The sequence below is a fragment of the Macaca mulatta genome, chromosome 3, assembly GCF_049350105.2.
Source record: "Macaca mulatta isolate MMU2019108-1 chromosome 3, T2T-MMU8v2.0, whole genome shotgun sequence".
NCBI classification, from domain to species: Eukaryota; Metazoa; Chordata; class Mammalia; order Primates; family Cercopithecidae; genus Macaca; species Macaca mulatta.
The window spans coordinates 72,247,247-72,265,612 of record NC_133408.1 but is presented as its reverse complement, the minus strand read 5'-3'; the positions used below and the strand labels follow the sequence as shown (position 1 = coordinate 72,265,612).

General features: G+C 43.7%; 1 protein-coding gene across 26 annotated transcripts in view; it reads left to right on the top strand.

The window, feature by feature from the left end:
- NUPR2 (nuclear protein 2, transcriptional regulator) overlaps positions 1-18,366 on the top strand; it is a 145,846-nt gene that overhangs the window by 57,915 nt on the left and 69,565 nt on the right. For 2 of the 26 annotated variants that reach the window (XR_013415309.1, XM_077996713.1), the window contains one exon: positions 25-3,335. The exons of 23 other annotated variants lie outside the window; for them this stretch is intronic. Coding sequence is in view for 1 of the 3 variants with exons in the window: in XM_077996713.1 (XP_077852839.1) it covers positions 25-59 (35 nt within the window). In the remaining 2 variants the exon portion in view is untranslated. Of the gene's footprint in view, positions 1-24; positions 3,336-18,366 lie in introns of those variants that run through there. One more of the 26 variants, XR_013415326.1, reaches the window with a different exon arrangement.

Here is an 18,366-nt window from a genome sequence, read left to right as displayed (position 1 = left end):
AACTCATTTCCTCTGTGTCTCCAGTCCCCACTGACCCTGGGAGAGACATCAGATCATAGGACAATTTACGATGTGACAGGCTGTGTGCAGGAGAACAGAGCCTCAATTCTTCAAGACACCTGGAGTCTCCCTCCAGCCCAGGACCTTCCTGACCCATGCTGGGTGATTCACAGGTACCCACATGTCCTTGACTCCCCTGATATCATTCACTGGAAACACTCAACCCTCGGCTCACTACAACCTCCACCTCCCGGGTTCAAGTGATTCTCCTGCCTCAGCCTCCCGAGTCGCTGGGATTTCAGGTGTGTGCTACTATACCCAGCTAATTTTTGTATTTTTAGTAGGGTTGGGGTTTGATCATGTTGGCCAGGCTGGTCTTGAACGCCTGACCTCAGGTTATCCACCCGCCTTGGCATCCTAAAGTGCTAGAATTACAGGTATAAAATGTATTTTTTAATATTCAGTCCTTTTCCAGGAAAAAATACTTTAATATGGAGACTTGAGCCTACTTTATATGAAGACTTGAGCCTGATGTCATAATAATAATAATATTAAATGCAGAATAGCACAAATGGAGGTATTCTTAAGAATTCTTTTGTAATGTAAACATTCATAGCCCCAATTGGTTCATTTTGTAGATTTAGATATTCTTCCTTAAAACCAGAAATGCTTTTCTACCAAGACTTTTATTCATATGTAAAGAAATAACACCTAAGGAAACAGTGACTGAAAGATTTCATTCTAGGCAGCCTGGCAGAAAGAGACCTCGGTCACTCGGTTCTGTGGTTCCCTGATTGGTGGTGCATGAAGAAATTGCCTTATGTCTTTTATCTGTTTCAACTGCAGAACGAAAGAAGAGACATGTGAGATCTGTATGGCTTTGGATTCAGTTCCAAAGTTTGCCTCCTGGACTCAGAAACTGGCCATTGGTCTGAATTAGTCTGAGAGCTGGCAGGTCACTCAGCCTTCCTTCACTTTGTAGATGATGAAAAAAAAAATTGGGAGTTCAATAAAACCAGGACTAAAATCCAGGTCTCCTGATTTTCCAAGTGAAGCCAAGATTCTGCCAGTCACCTGCTGTGTCCCTCTTACACTCCTAGAGCCTTTGCTATAAGCTATCTCCTCTCCAGCTACCGCAAAACCGAACCCCCAGAACAGCCTTGACTTCAGACGGAAGAACTTGATTCAAATCACAGTTACCGCACATTAGCTGGGTGTCCTTGGGCAAATTGCATGCACTCTCTATGCTTTCATTCGCTCCTCTGCAAAATGGGGCTGATGATGTCTGACGTGCAGTGGTATACGTATTTTACAGTGCCTGACATGTAGGAGCAGAGTGACAAACAGCCGTGACGATGGTGACAATGAGGAAAAATGAGCATGGTGGACTTAGACACCTGTCCAGAAACAGACCTGCACAGTGAACTCAGACAAGGGATGTCGCATGAACTTGCCTGAGCCCCACATGGAACATTTGTGGTTTTTCTGCCTTGGGATAGCAGAAGCAGTAGTTTTCCTGTCCTAGGTGTTGTCATGAATTTAATGAGCTACTGTTGGATCAATGCACCTTTGGGGTGGGATAGAGGAAAGCAGTAATGGCTCTTGAGATTCAGGGATTTCCCTGAGGATAGGAAGGCATTAAGTTGGTGCAAAACTAATTGTGGTTTTTGCCATTACTTTTAATGGCTTTTTTTTTTTTTTGAGACAGAGTCTCGCTCTGTCACCCAGGCTGGAGTGCAGTGGCACCATCTCGGCTCACTGCAACCTCCGCCTCCTGCGTTCAAACGTTTCTACTGCCTCAGCCTCCTGAGTAACAGATTACAGGCACGCACCACCATGCCTGGCTAATTTTTGTATTTTTAGTAAAGACGGGGTGTCACCGTGTTGGCCAGGCTGATCTCGAACTCCTGACCTGAAGTGATCGCCCACGTCTGACTCCTAAAGTGCTGGGATTACAGGCATGAGCCACCATGCCCAGCCAAACGGCATTACTTTTAATGAAAAAAACCACAATTAGTTTTGCACCAACTTAATAGATTTCTCAAAAGGAAAATGGAGATGCACCCCATGGAGACTGGAAGAATGAGACAGTTGATGGACAGGAAAAAACCCTGAAGGTAGAAAACAGCAGGGAAAAAAGAACGTGCCACAAGGGACCCCGTGGAGAGTTTATCTTCCTGGAGGCCTTCCTGGTGAGCTATGAAGAAATTATCCTTGACAGTTTTAAGGTTTTTCCCTCCAATGTTGCAAGTCCCCACATCCACAGCCTAATCCAAGCTTGAGTGATAATATGACGGAGGACAGAGTGTCAGGAGAATAATGAAAAGCGGGACCTGCCTGAACTGTTCCGGAGGTAAAAGTAAACTATACAAACTCAAACTTCACCACTCCCAAGGGCAAACATGCATTGTCAGTGATGGCACCACTGATGTCTAGAAGGAAGACAGATCTGTTTTCCTGTCTTGTCTCATAACTTGAGAGGTTCTTCTCTTGCACAGTGGAGACCATCCTCCACATTATGACAATGACACAGAGCCCTTGTAGGTCCTAGCCTTCATCCTCTCTTTACAAATGGCCCTTGTGTGGCCCATTGGAACTAAGAGAGGGGACTATTGCTCAGCCACATACCTCCCAATGACCACACAAAGACCAGAGAAGCTCAGAATTACTGCCCATTGGGATACCACAACTCTCTTAAGGATAAGTTACCTAAGTCTCAGTTTCTCCATCTGCAAAATAGAAAGAATAGGTCCTACCCTATATGGGTATCACATCACCTCAACAAGCAGCTCCAGTTTTATTAAGGCATCCTCTGCAGTGCTTGGCATGTGGTGAAGAGTCACATTGTTGGTTTCTCTCCTCCACTTCTTAGTAATTCTCACTGAAGTGAACTCTCACAGTTCATCTGTGAAAAAATGCTTCCAACAGCACCGTGACAGGACCTTAAAATTTGGGACCCCAAGGAAAGCTTTGCACAAGGGGACATATGGAGCCTCTTCAGAAAGGCTACTCAGCCAGGAAATTGTTTCTAGGAATATGATCTAGCATTATTTCCAGGAAGAAAAAGTGACTCATTGGAAAAAGTGATTGGACTTTGTTCAAAGTTCCCCCTCCCCTTCCAAACTGGGTTCATCTCTACCAAGGTGCAAGGGGCTGGTTAAAGTAAAAGAGGCTTTAAGGGAAAGGAAATTCCAATATGTCAATCGAGGGTTGTGAGCAGACAGAGAAGATGCAGTTCACCACTGGGGCTTGGTGAGGAGGGGATGGGGAGGGCCTTGGGGGTCTCATGGGAAGACATTTTGTGCACCAACCTTGAACCTTGGGTGTTCTTTTTTTTTTTTTTTTTTTTTTTTTTTTTTTTTTTTTACAGACAAGCTCTATCTCTGTCACCCAGGCTGGAGTGCAGTGGTGCAATCACAGTTCACTGCAGCCTCCAACTCCTGGGCTCAAGTGATCTTCCTGTCTCCTCACCAAGCCCCAGTGGTGAACTGCACCTTCTCTGTCTGCTCACAACCCTCAGATTGACATATTGGAACTTCCTTTCCCTTGAAACCTCTTTTATTTTAACTAGCCCCTTGCACCTTGGTAGAAATGAACCTCCTGAGTAGCTTGAACTACAAGTGTTCACCACCGCACCTGGCTAATTTTTTTTATTTTTTGAGATGGGGATCTCACTATATTGCCCAGGTTGATCTTGATCTCCTGGGTTCAAATGATCCTCCCACCTCAGCCTCCCAGTGTTGGGATTATAGGCATGAGCCACTGCGCCCAGCAACTCAAGTGTTCTTTCTAAAAACCACTGGTGGTGACCTTGATCTCTTCAACTTCAGTGATTCCTGACCAGACACCAGCAGGTCAGGAACTCAGGATGATGACCTCACTTCCAGGCCACCCAGTGCTGCAAAGGTGGACAGGAGGCTCCAGATTCCTAGGGATTCAGCCTTCAGGTATCTCCTTTCTGGAATGACTACTGCTGGGTTCCCCTGTGGAACTTGGCCTGCTCTCCCCCAATCCTCCCTCCCCGTGGGTCTCCACAGATTGTCAAAACACCAGCTGGTTCTCCTCAGCCACTAAGTCTAGGAGAGGAAAGAGCAGAGGAGTTATGGACATGGCTTTGAGGGTTTTTCCATCATCTAAGGGTTCAATATTTAGAGCAATATTGATCCAATTTATCTAGTGTTGTCGTGTTCCATTGGTTGCTAGACAACAGAGTTCTTTCTGCCGTGTACTCTGGATGGCTCATGGGAGTTGGACTACCAAAGAGATTACTTTGTGTATGTTGGACTAAATGGACCATAGGTGCTATACATAAGTGTGGGTGGGGGGATACTGTTTTACTGGGCAGTGTTAAGACCAGTTTTCCTATCATATCTCAGTAATTGCAGTTCAGCCTCCAGAACGAACACAGCCATTCATTTTCACATTCCCTTACAAGATACCCTCTGAGAACAATTTAACACAAAGTTGTGCTGATGCATAAAACCCTATGTCATGTGCTTACCATTCCATCCTCATAAAGTTCAGGCCTGCACTGGAGCAAGAATGGATTTATTCCTTCTCCTTTCCACCTGCCACAAGCCCATTCATAACCAAAAATAGCAACATGGATTACAAAAGGGCACATTCTGGTTTGCACTTCAATCCTAGTATGGCAGGGTCTTTCTTCATTTCCCTTATCCCATCTTCCCTGTTCATCCCAAAATTGCCTTCCCTGTTTTTGTTTTTGTTTTTGTTTTTGTTTTTTTGGAGGCTCTTTTGTAAGTCCTTATCACAGATGCTTTCTGTGACTTTAAAATCCCGTCAGAACAGCAGGTAATGAGGCACCGTCAGCTTGGGCTACATGGTTCAATGACTTCACATTGATGACGTTTCTTTTAGAACCTGCATGATGACCTGACCTATTTTAGGATGTCTGCTTTCACCATACTTTCCTCCTCCATTTTTGCAATTAGAAGTGAAGATAAAGGGGAATTGGGGAAGGATGGAGAGGGAGAGAGAGAAGAACCTGGAAAGTGATTCTCCAGAAGTAACATGAGAAGCTGCCCACGTTGCCCATAACATTGGAACCACTGTCATAGGGACGATTTCAAGTCCTACTGGAAATGCATGAACTGAGGCTGTGTCTGCAAAATGGGAAGAAACTCCAGAGGCAGTTCTCTGACAAGCTCCCAGGTGCAGCCACAAACCAAAGGCCACATTTGGTATTGTTCAGCATTTTCCTCTGTGAGAAGACCTGTTCAGGAGAGAAATGATCCTGTTCTTCCTAAGAGAAAAGCTATCTAGAGGAGAGAAAGGAAGGGGAGAGTGCAGGGAGAGGCAAGTGCAGGCAAGTGACCAACAACATACATTTATAGGGAACAGAAATGGAAAACAGATACTATGCAGGAGTATAAAGCATTGCCCTAGGAGCGCCTTCATCAGCCTCTGGAGAATAGAGTTTCTGAGATCCAGGCAAATCATACAGTAAATCATTGGGAGCTGCAGACTCATTGTAAGCAGCTCTAAGCAATGGCCCTTCTGGGCTGCCTGGTACCCTGTCTCAACATCTTTCTAGTGGCTGTGCAGTAGCCAGCATTCCTCTGATAACCATTGAGGTTTTCTTGAGTTGTCCACATTGCAGCTGCCCTGGGTGGTGGACCACCAACCTTAACTTCGTTCTTTCCTCCAAGAGTGCTACAACTCCTTTGCTAGACTCTCCAAATAGTGGCCTTGGTCCTTTTGCATCCTTGTAACTCCCACTCTCTTGGAACAAATTCCACTGGGGCCACTAGAAAATGGCTTACAGAGCTACCATCTCCCTCTTGGAGGTCCAGGTCTTGCTGCTCCTGCAAGGTAAGAAGCTCTGCTATAGATGAAAACACCCCATTGCTAGTTAAAGAGACAAGAACATCTATTCAGAGGAATGCTGGCTACACAAAAGACTCAGAGAAGGCAAGAAAGAGTGACTAGAAAAAGGATGGTTTCTGATTTTGTCAATCTATTTTGCAGTTCATAGAAGTTGTTGATTTAAATTATCTATTAAAAGACTTTGTGGCTGGGCACAGTGGCTCACACCTATAATCCCAGCACTTTGGGAGGCCAAGGAGGGTGGATCACTTGAGGTCAGGAGTTCAAGACTAGACTGGCCAACATGGTAAAACCCCATCTCTACTAAAAATACAAAAATTAGCCAGGTGTGCTGGGGTGTGCCTGTAATCCCAGCTATTCAGGAGGCTGAGGCAGAAGAATCACTTGAACCTGAGAGGTGGAGGTTGCAGTGAGCTGAGATCCTGCCACTGCATTCTAGCCTGGGCGACAGAGTGAGACTCCATTTAAAAAAAAAAAAAAAAAAAAAAGACTTTGTGGGCTCTTGTCTTCAGGAAGCAATTTGTTAGCCAGACTTATCACTACATTCAATTATAGGGTTTTTGTTTTGGTTTTGGTTTATTTTCTCTGGTAGAAACAGGGTCAAGCGATTCTATTAGCTTGGTCTTCCAAAGCACTGGGATTATAGGCATGAGCCACTGCACCCGGCCACCATGTTCAATTTTAGTGACTTGCCAGAGTGGACGCTTATTTCTTACTTGTATTTCTCTGCTTGTGACTTGCCTGGAACGGTTATGTTCTTGGGACCTATCTGCTCTAATGGACTTGCTTCCTGGGCCACAGCCTGGTCAGAGAAGACAGTTATACCTCCAGCTTTCTACCTCCCAGAATGCTGGGACCCCACACCCTTCCATTCCTTATTCTGGCTCTTTTTTTTTTTTTTTTTTTTTTTTTTGAGATGGAGTCTCGCTGTGTCGCCCAGGCTAGAGTGCAGCGGCGTGATCTCGGCTCACTGCCAGCTCCGCCTCCCGGGTTCACGCCATTCTCCTGCCTCAGCCTTCTGAGAAGCTGGGACTACAGGCACCCGCCACCACACCCGGCTAATTTTTTGTATTTTAGTAGAGACGGGGTTTCACCGTGTTAGCTGGGATGGTCTCGATTTCCTGACCTCGTGATCTGCCTGCCTCTGCCTCCCAAAGTGTATTCTCTCTCTCTTTAACTGGTAATGAGGTATCCCACATACCCCAGAGCTTCTTACTTTGGAGGAGCAGCAAGACCTGGCCCTCCAAGAGGGAGATGGTGGCTCTGTGAGCCTTTTTCTAGCAGCCCCGATAGAATTTGTTCCAGGACAGTGGGAGTTACAAGGAAGCAAAAGGACCAGGGCCTCTATTCAGAGAGTCTAACAGAGGAGTTGTAGCACTCCTTCAGCAATGAGTGAAGTCAAGGTCAGTGGTCTATGACCCAGGCAGCTGCACTGTGGACAACTCAAGAAAACGTCAGTGACTATCAATAAGTGTCTATGCTTGAACCACCTGGGACCTGCCAGGGGGAAGAAAGGGGTGTAGAAGGTGTGGGTTCCCAGCATTCTGGGAGGTAGAAAGCCAGAAATACAACAGTCTTCTCTGATCAGGTTGTGGCCTAGGAAGCAAGCCCATAAGAGCAGGGGTCCCTAACCCTTGGGTCACAGACCGGCACCAGTACTGGTACCGGTCTATGGCTTGTTAGGAACCGGGCTTCACAGCAGGAGGTGAGCCACGGGCAGCTGAGCGAAGCTTCACCTGTACCATACAGCTGATCCCCGTCACTCACATTCCCGCCTAAGCTCTGCCTCCTGTCACATCAGTGGTGGCATTAGATTCTCATAGGAGCGGGAACCCTGTTGTGAAGTGTGCATGTGAAGGATCTAGGTTGCACACTCCTTATGAGAATCGAATGCCTGATGATCTCTCACTGTCTCCCATCACCCCCAGATGGGACCATCTAGTTGCAGGAAAACGAGCTCAGGGCTCCCACTGATTCTACATTATGGCAAGTTGTAGAATTATTTCGTTACATATTACAATGTAATAATAATAGAAATAAAGTGAACAATCAACATATTTCACTTGAGTCATCCCGAAACCATCCCCTTCACCCCTGCTGTCCATGGAAAAAATGTTTTCCATGAAACTGGTCCCTGATGCCAAAAGGGTTGGGGACTGTTGCATTAGAGCAAACAGAGGAGAACTCTGCTGAGGGGTCCAAGAACATATAGGGCCCAGGCAAGTCATAAGCAGAGAAATAAAAGTAAAACATTAATGTTCACTGTGACAAGTCATTAAAATTGAACATAGTGGCTGGGTGCAGTGGTTCACGCCTATAATCTCAGCACTTTCAGAGGCTGAGACAGGAGGATTGCCTGAAGCCAGGAGTTTGAGACCAGCCTGGGCAACATAGAAAGACCCCGTCTCTAAAAAAAAAAAAGAAAAATTTCAATTGAATCTAGTGAAAAATCTAGCTAGCAAATTGTTCCCTGCAAACTGAGCCCATGGAGTCTTGTCATAGATTATTTAAATCAATAACTTGTATAAGCTGTGAAATAGATTGACAAAATCAGAAGTCATCCTTTTACTAGAGAAAAGAGTGACTAGACACTCTTTTCTGCCTTCTCTGAGTCTTCTTTTAGAATTTCACATTGCAGGTAGGTGCTGCTATATTTTGGGCCCAAAAATATTTTCAGGAAAGCAAACTCGAAATAGCAACCTGTCAGACATTGTCTTAGGTTCTTAGCCTGTCTGGTGCTGCCTTGCAGAAGCTGGCTGGAAGTTGGACCAGGTGTGTGTTTCCCCCTCTTTCCCTACATACTTCCTTTGTTTACCCAGCATATTTTCCTAAGGATTATGATTCACGTATTTAAAATTAGAGCAGAAAAAGGAGGGAAAGAGGTGATTCATGTTCTTTCCCCATTCCTAGCAATGTTTAGCCTCTGGAATCTAGATTAGCAATGTGATGTGCTGAGAGCCTGAAGGAAAATGAAAGAGGGGAGGAAAAAAAGGAGGAGGACAAATTGAAGAAGACGGAGCTCACTGCAAATTATATTTCCAGTTCCCAGATTTAGAAGGACATTGCAATTGAAATTGCTTGTGCTTGTAAAATTCTATCATGCTTGAAGAACCTATTTTATAGATGAAATCAGGTTTAACAGAAGAATACTGTGTCTTGAATAAATCAGTTCCCTAATGAAATATACCATCAAGCATGAAAAAAATACCTAAAGGGTAAGAAGTATTAATGTGTCAATTAAGAGGAATGGTGGGCCAGGCACAGTGGCTCACGCCTGTAATCCCAGCACTTTAGGAGGCCAAAGCGGGTGGATCACAAGGTCAGGCGTTCGAGACCAGCCTGGCCAACATAGTGAAACCCCATCTCTACTAAAAATACAAAAATTAGCCAGGTGCAATGGCAGGCGCCTGTAATCCAAGCTACTAGGGAGGCTGAGGCAGGAGCATCACTTGAAACAGGGAGGCAAAGGTTGCAGTAAGCCGAGATTATGCCACTACACTCCAGCCTGAGCAACAGAGCGAAACTCCGTCTCACAGAAAAAAAAAAAGAGGAATGATGATAAGGATGTCAGTTTATGTCTATATACGCAGATGGCTTTGAAAGATAACAACTCTTCCAACAGTTGGATCACAACCAACCAGTTACAAACTGCTTGGTTGCTTGACTGAATTCAGCTGGTTTGTTTTGAAAATTACCCACACTCTGCCTAACATCATCACTTTCCAAACCACTTTGCTGGGTGCTAGCTTCACATGCCTGCTTGAGTTCAAACTGTTGACGATGACACTTGGGAATTGGCTGAAGAAGAGAGTTAACAGAACGTTCTGAAATCAGGAGAGAACCAAACAAGAGCTGCTGGCAGAAAGCCAACTTCAATTGAAGAGAGATACCAAACCAAGATGGTGAAAGTGCCCAAGAGAAAACCAGGCGATTCTAGAAAATTCCATCCTAAAACATGTGGAGCCTGGTTTTTCCTAAGCACCAGTGCTCAGGCGGTAATCCTTGAAAACAGGAAGAAGGAACCAACTCAGTGATCTGGTCTTTCCATACGGGAATTTAGTGAGGTGGGATTATTAGTCAATGACACCTTGGCACTCTCCCCGATATAAAATTCATTCCTATTTTCATAATCCACAGTTTTTTAGGAACAGAACTGTTGATGTACTGCTCAACTGACCTTTAGTTAGTTCCAAGAGAAAGATGGCGAAGTCCACAGAGAACCAGCTCTTATTCTAAACAAATGGGGTAAAGTTGGAATGCCACAAATGTATATATTCATTTCTAGCACCTCACAGTATTCACACAGTTCCAGAGAAAGGTAGGGGGACTGATTCCTTTCTAATTAGTCACAGAAGCTTTTGGTAAGAGCCCCAAGAGATCTGTGCCCCCAAATACCACTTGACACATGAGTACATGAGTCCGCTAAATGCATCCTGGATGAGATGGATAGGTGGTGCCAAGTCCTAAATCTCCTATGGGGTTTCCCTTGACAGTCCACTCTTACGATTTAGGGCACCATCGGTGGCCCTGGTTTGATTCCTCACTTGGTAATTCATCTCCAACAAGCTATGGTTCTTGTTTTGTAACACCCTTCCATTCTTTTCCTTTGAAGAGAGAAAAACAGTGATAAAAGCCAGGCTTTGGAACAGAATTCTAGCTTTGTCCTTCCAGAATCAGCCCTCGGTAAGAAGAAACAAACAGACAATGAGGTCAGCTTAAAGAAAGACTGTTCCTATGGACAAAACCATGACCATTTACATCAAATATGCCACCTGTATTATTTAACATGTCTGCGTAAGTCCCCTGACCAGCCATAGCAACATATGAACAAGTGAGTGGACTTTTCCATCTGAACATTCTGACTATTTAAAAGTTAAAAACACATATGGGCTTTTGTGTTTTGTTTGTTTTGTTTCATTTTGTTTTTGAGATGGAGTCTCACTGTCTCCCAGGCTGGAGTGCAATAGAGCCATCTCAGCTCACTGTAACCTCTGCCTCCCAGGTTCAAACGATTCTTCTATCTCGGCCTCCCAAGCAGCTGGAACTACAGGTGTGCACCACCACGTCCAGCTAAATTTTTTTTCTTTTTATTATTTATTTATTTTTTTTTTTTTGAGACGGAGTCTGGCTCTGTCGCCCAGGCTGGAGTGCAGTGGCGGGATCTCACCTCACTGCAAGCTCCGCCTCCTGGGTTTACGCCATTCTTCTGCCTCAGCCTCCCGAGTAGCTGGGACTACAGGCGCCCGCCAACTCACCCGGCTAGTTTTTTGTATTTTTTTAGTAGAGACGGGGTTTGACCGTGTTAGCCAGGATGGTCTCGATCTCCTGACCTCGTGATCCACCCGTCTCGGCCTCCCAAAGTGCTGGGATTACAGGCTTGAGCCACCGCGCCCGGCCTCTTTTTTTTTTTTTTTTTTTTTTTTGGTATTTTAGTAGAGATGGGGTTTTGTCATGTTGTCCAGGGTGGTCTTGAATTCCTGAGCTCAGGCGGTCTGCTCCCTTTGACTTCCCAACATATGGGTTTTTAAAAGAAAATTATATTTTGACTCTTATGTATATACATTTGTTAATATATTATGTCTCACAATTCTGTCCTACAAATTATTACTGCCATTTTTTTTTTTTTTTTAAATTTGAGACAGGGTCTGCCTCCATTGCCCTGGCTGGAGTGCAGTGGCATGATCTCAACTCACTCCAGCCTTGGCCTCCTGGGCTCAAGCAGTCCTCCCACTTCAGCCTCCCCAGTAGCTAGGACTATAGCTGTGCACCACCACACCTGGCTAATTCTTGTATTTTTTGTAGAGACGGAATTTCCCCATATTGCTCAGGCTGGTCTCAAACACCTCAGTTCAAACGATCCTCCCACACTGGCCTCTCAAAGTACTGGGATTACAGGCGTCAGCCACCGCACCTGGCCATTACTGCCATTTTGAATTTTGTTATGTATTATCTGCTTTGGCAATTGTAAGTTCCTAAACTTCTTGCTTTTACAACATTTGTAAGCAATACTTACTGTGCTTTTATTATAGAAGCAATGCATATGCATTATAGTGAACTTACAAAAATAACATTTCAGGCTAAAATAAAGAAAAAAACGGTATACTACTAATACTATCTACTAGGAAAAATCATTATACGTAACTTGTTAAATTTTGTATATTTACATATGACATACATGTTAGATAAAATATATAAATATTAGGGTCATTTAATCTAAAGGTAACATAGTAACATGTTGCTTTTCTCTATAAACTATCCTCATCCTAGTCAGCCCTAATCAGCTTGTAGTAAACTCTGTCTGAAGGGAGTTTATTATCGAAAGAAAGCGTAGAGTAAATTGAAGTAAAACTCAGCTTTTGAAATTCAAAAATGGGATTCTGCATCATACAATACCTGTATCAGACAATCTGAGGTATGTTCTGAAGAAAGGTATGTCTAAATCTCATAATCTCCCCTACCCTAACACAACCCAAGCCAACTATTTTTGTCATTTAGATTGTAGATTTTTATTTAAAAGACATACAGATAGAAAGAGGAAAGGGAAAATCTTGCCCTCTAATATAGATGTGCCAATTTTCCTCTCTCCAGCCTGAGGAGGACAGCTATACAGATAAATGAAGGTGCTACAGGAGGCAGATATATGGATAAATGAAGGTGTTACAGAGTGCAAAGCAGACCCCAGACTACATTTCTCATCTACGACTCTACTTCTGAGTCTTGCCTCTCATGTTTCCCCAGCACCATCTTGGGGTGCAGTCACATGAATCTGTTTGCAGAGTATCAGTCAGACAGGGAAACACCCTGAGATTTGGCTCTCCTGAGCTGTCCTGGGTTCCCGGGTAGCAAGGATATGCAGTAGGGAGCCGAACGGGTTGTCCAGGGGTATGACAGAGCAAGGTGGGTGTATTAGTCCGTTCTCATGGTGCTATAAAGACATACCTGAGACTGGATAATTTATAAAGAAAAGTGGTTTAATTGACTCATAGTTCTGCATGGCTGGGGAGGCCTAAGATGTTTAGATTCATGGATTTTAAACTTGGCTAAGTTTTTATTTATGGTTGAGGGTAGAAGCAAAATATTATAGAACATGTAAGGACCTAGGAAACTTACCAACTACTTGCTCTTTGTGGGAAGAAAATGGTTTTGGAAGACATTGTCTAATTGACCTAGAGCCAAATCAATATAATGAACTCATAAAAGTCAGTGCTCTGACACACTTTGTATATAAAAATGAAACTTACAATCATGGCGGAAAGCACCTCTTCACAGGGTGGCAGGAGACAGAATGGATGCTGAGCAAAGGAGGAAGTCCCTTATAAAACCATCAGATCTCATGAGAACTCACTATCACAAGAACAGCATCAGGAAAACCACCTCCGTGATTCAATTACCTCCACCTGGTGTTGCCCTTGACACATGGGGATTATTACAATTCAAGGTGAGATTTGGGTGGAGACACAGAGCCAAACTGTATCATTGGGCCTTCTGCAGAGCTGAGATGGGCCCCTAGGCCAGCAGCCTGGATGAAGGATGAGGTGGAAGCTCCAGGATCATTTTTGAGACAGGGTCTCACCGTGTTGCCCAGGCTGGAGTGCAGCAGTGCAATCATAGTTCGCTACAACCTCAAAGTCCTAGGCTAAAGCAATCCTCCTACCTCAGCCTCCCAAGTAGCTGGGACTACAGGCACACACCATCATGCTGGGCTAATTTTTATTGTTCATTTGGAGGGACAGGGGGTCTTGCTATGTTTCCCCAGCTGGCCTGTAACTCCTGGCCTCAAGCAATCCTTTCACTTCAGCCTCCCAAAAGTCTGAAATTACAGGAATGAGCTACTGTGCCTGACTAGGGATCATTTTTTATACAAAGAGTGTCAGAGCACTGATTTTTATGAGTTCATAATACTGATTTAGCTCTAGGTCAATTAGACAATGTCTTCCAAAACAACTTTTTCCCCCACAAAGAGCAAATAGTTGGTAGATTTCCTAGATCCTTACATGTTCTATAATATTTTGCTTCTACCTTCAACCACAAATACAAATTCAGGCCAGTTTAAAATCCATGGATCTGGCTAGGCTCATGCCTCTAATCCCAGCACTTTGGGAGGCCAAGGTGGGTGGATCACGAGGTCAGGAGATCGAGACCATCCTGGCTAACACAGTGAAACCCCCGTCTACTTAAAATACAAAAAATATTAGTCAGGCATGGTGGCGGGCGCCTGTAGTCCCAGCTACTCCGGAGTCTGAGGCAGGAGAATGGCGTGAACCTGGGAGGCAGAGCTTGCAGTGAGCCAAGATCTCGCCACTGTACTCCAGCCTGGGCGGCAGAGCGAGACTCCATCTCAAAAAAAAAAAAAATCCATGGATCTAAACATCTTTTCTGTAAAACCTGGGGGATATTATACCATTCCTTTCTGCATTTCATATTAAGGAGTAGAAGTCTGAAACCAACCTGATATTTTGTTGTCCTGTGGTGAAACTGAGTATTTTCCTGCCTAGATATTCCTAGATATTTTCAAAATCTTGTATGGCTTTTTTTTTTTTTTTTTTTTTTTTTTTGAGACAGGGCCTTACTCTGTCACCCTGGCCGGAGTACAGTGGCACAGACAAAGCTCATTTCAGCCTCCAAATCCTGGGCTTAAGTGTTCCTCTGCCTCTGCCTCCTGAGTAGCTGGGACTACTAGGCATGCGCCACCATGCCTGGTTAATTTTTTCATTTTTTGTAGAGATGGGGGTCTCACCACGTTACCCAGGCTGGTCTCCACCTCCTGGGCTCAAGCTACCCTCCTGCCTCAACCTCCCAAAGTGCTGCGATTACAGACATAAGCCACCACACTGGGCCTATGAGGCTTATTTTAATTCTTGGAATTTTTTTTTATTGCTAAAATATGAGTGAGTTTGTGTGTGTGTTTTACCTGTAGTATAACAAACCATTTTGATCTTTAAATTCAGATGTTTTTCAAATTCATATAGATTCCTTAAACACACATTTTTTATTTTGTTCCTTTGGCCTGTTTCTTTCCTCAGAAATCTCTTATCATTCTTAAGTTTTCTATATATATGATCCATATCTGTCTAATTTTTCTGACATTTATCTGTTAGTTTTTTTCTCCTGAACTCTGAGAGTTTCTCAAGTTTGTCTTGCACGTCATTGTGTTTTTTTAACCTTAATACTGTATATCAGTTTCCTTGATTTCTTCTGTTAACTTCTTTTTCTTCCTGTTTGTCTTGGCTTATTAAATCTGAATCTCATCCTGTTAAACCCTTCACCTCTTCCATTTCCTTTTTATAATTTTGCTTCCTCTTTGATCAAGGCAGTCTTCCCGAAAATATTGTGGTCACCAAACACTTTTCTAAAAGGTTGCCTTGTTCTTTCAGTAAATATTTTTGGAACTATATTTTTCTACTTAGTATACCAAGAACTTCTGTCATTTTCTTATTTTTCAGCATTTTTTCCACCTAGCCTATGTGAATTATTCTTTAATGTTCTTATCCTGAAAGTAGGAAAGCATACCTGTATTGGGGGGTTCTCGAGGAGATTTCATGTGAACTTCTTTGGGCTCTACTCACAAGCCTCATAAGTGCCAGGATGTCCCCTTTTCTTTATATCAGAATGACCTGAATGAGATTCCCTTAATCAGTGGCTACTTTTACATTGTTTAGCCTATTGATTTAATATATTGATCCCCTGTAAAATGCAAAATGTGTTGGAAGCTACTTTCAGGTTATAGTTCTTAGGAATAATTATAACAGTAGTAGTAAGAAAACTTTCCTGTAGAAAGCTCCTTGACATTATTTTAGGTAATCTTTACCTAGGTTTACATCAGAGAAGGGGATGTCCTGGCCCTTATGGGGCTTGTGAGTGACTGAATGATCCCAGCTCCTTCTTAAGGATTTTAGATGCCTTGATCTAGTGATAATTTTCTGTTTTCTCCCATCCCCACAGCTTGGTCCTCTACCCTTAAGAAATAATGGAGGCCTAGGGCAGTGACTCATGCCTGTAATTCCAGCACTTTAGGAGGCTGAGACAGGTGGATTGCTTGAGGCCAGGAGTTTGAGACTAGCCTGGCCAACATGGCAAAACCCCATCTCTACTAAAAATACAAAAATTATCCAGGCATGGTGATGTACACTTGTAATCCCAGCTACTTGTGAGGCTGAGTTGGGAGAATCGCTTGAACCCGGGAGGTAGAGGTTGCAGTAAGCAGAGATCATGCTACTGCACTCCAGCCTGGGTGACAGAGCAAGACTCCATCTCAAAAAAAAGAAAGAAAGAAAGAAAGAAAGAATGGAATATAGACTTACTGTTAGCATTTGTATGCAGTAAAAAATAGACCTAAAAGTTTATAATGACTCAAATACAACAGACATATATTTCTAGTTTGTGTAAGTTCAAGAGCTGCTGAAAGAGAAGCAGCTCTCCTCCATATGGTGATTCAAGGACTTAGGCTCCTTGAGTCTCCATCCAGAAGATGGAAAAAGGAAAGAGAACAAGGAGGAGATAAAATGTCTTAAAAGTCTTGGCCTAGGATGAGCACTAATCACTTCGACTCACATTTCATTGGAAATAACTAAATCATGACTATATTCAGCTTTGAGTGAAGTCTAGCTGTGTATTCAGGAAAAAGAAAAGAACACTCATGTGGGTGAACAAGTCTGCCACAACATTAGAAACTTTCATCACCAGTACATACTGCTATGCAAATTTTTCCTGCCTTCTCCCCTTGTCACCATTGCTTTTCTTGGTTGTAAAAAATACAACTCCCAGATTCATTACTGTGACTCTTACGGCTCCTTCTTTTCCTGGCTATTTTGAGTAAGATGGCCCATCCATCCCAGCCTCAGCCCCTGGGGTGCAAATTCTATAACAGCCCAGGGAGCCTCAGATCATACTAGAAATTAATCAGAGAAAATGACAAGGAGAGGCCGGGCGCGGTGGCTCAAGCCTGTAATCCCAGCACTTTGGGAGGCCGAGACGGGCGGATCACGAGGTCAGGAGATCGAGACCATCCTGGCTAACACGGTGAAACCCCGTCTCTACTAAAAAAAAAATACAAAAAACTAGCCGGGCGCGGTGGCGGGCGCCTGTAGTCCCAACTACTCGGGAGGCTGAGGCAGGAGAATGGCGTGAACCCGGGAGGCGGAGCTTGCAGTGAGCTGAGATCCGGCCACTGCACTCCAGCCTGGGCGGCAGAGCGAGACTCCGTCTCAAAAAAAAAAAAAAGAAAATGACAAGGAGAGAAGGAAGTGGCCAACATAAGCTAATTCCTCTTCTGTACTTGTTTCGGAAGACTCAGATTTTCTCTGGCAACAGAGGAAAAACAAAGCAAGCCAACACACCCCCAACTCAACAGTTCTCAAAGTGTGGTCCTCAGGTCAGAGCCTTAGCATCACCTGTGTACTTATTAGAAATGCACATTTCAGGCTCCACCCCGACCTGCTGAATTAGAAACTTGGGAATAGGCCCAGCAATCTGAACAAGCCCTTCAGGTGATTCTGTTATGCACTGTAAGTTTGAGAACTACTGCTCTAAATAAAGCACGGCTGTGACCTGGGCCCTAGCAAGGAACCCTAAGTGGACTAGGAGCAGTTTATTTTCATTACAAGCAAAGCATACAAGAGGAATGAAATTCTAATCTTATGAAGCTGAAAGTACAGAATGATGATAGTAAAACTCAAAGCTCTATTCTGACTTACAAGGAAAACTTTTAAAGTCTTCATTATATAGGAAGATTTCATCATTCACAAATGATTGCTTATTTTTCTTTGAGGCTAATTATCTCATTCCCTGTGCTAAATCAACATGACCATTGGTTATAAACACAGAGACATAAAATATCTGATGTGAAAGGAATTTCGGTGACCATCAAGTCAATCCCCTTTATTTTCTTTATTTACATTTATTTATTTATTTATTTATTTATGAGATTGAGTTTCACTGTCTCCCAGACTGAAGTGCAGTCGCGCAATTTCATCTCACTGCAACCTCCACCTCCCAGGTTCAAATGATTCTCCCCCCTCAGCCTCCCAAGAAACTGGGATTACAGGCATGCACCACCAGGCCAAGTTAATTTTTGTATTTTTAGTAGAGACGGTTTCACTATGTTGGGCAGGCTGGTCTCAAATTCCTGACCTCAAGTGATCCACCTGCCTCGGCCTCCCAAAGTGCTAAAATTACAGGCATGAGCCACCATGCCTGTCCAGATCCCCTTTATTTTAGAAACTGGAAAACTGAGGTCCAGGAAGAGTAAGTGGATCTTCCAATGTCCCACCCTCTGTGTGCAGGGAGAGCCAGAACTAGTGCCCAAAAGTCCTGATTCCGGACCCAAGCACTCATTCTGCCTGTATCATCTCATGTAATCATGTCTGTGAAATGCTCTGAAACATAACAGTGCAAAGTGGTTGCATTCCATTAATATTAAATTGGGTTTGGAAAACTTGAATTCCAAATCTTAAAGAGCCAAAATTAAACGTGTGTGCAAATTTGCCCTCTAAGCCCTGTCCAAATGCAAATAAAAAATGA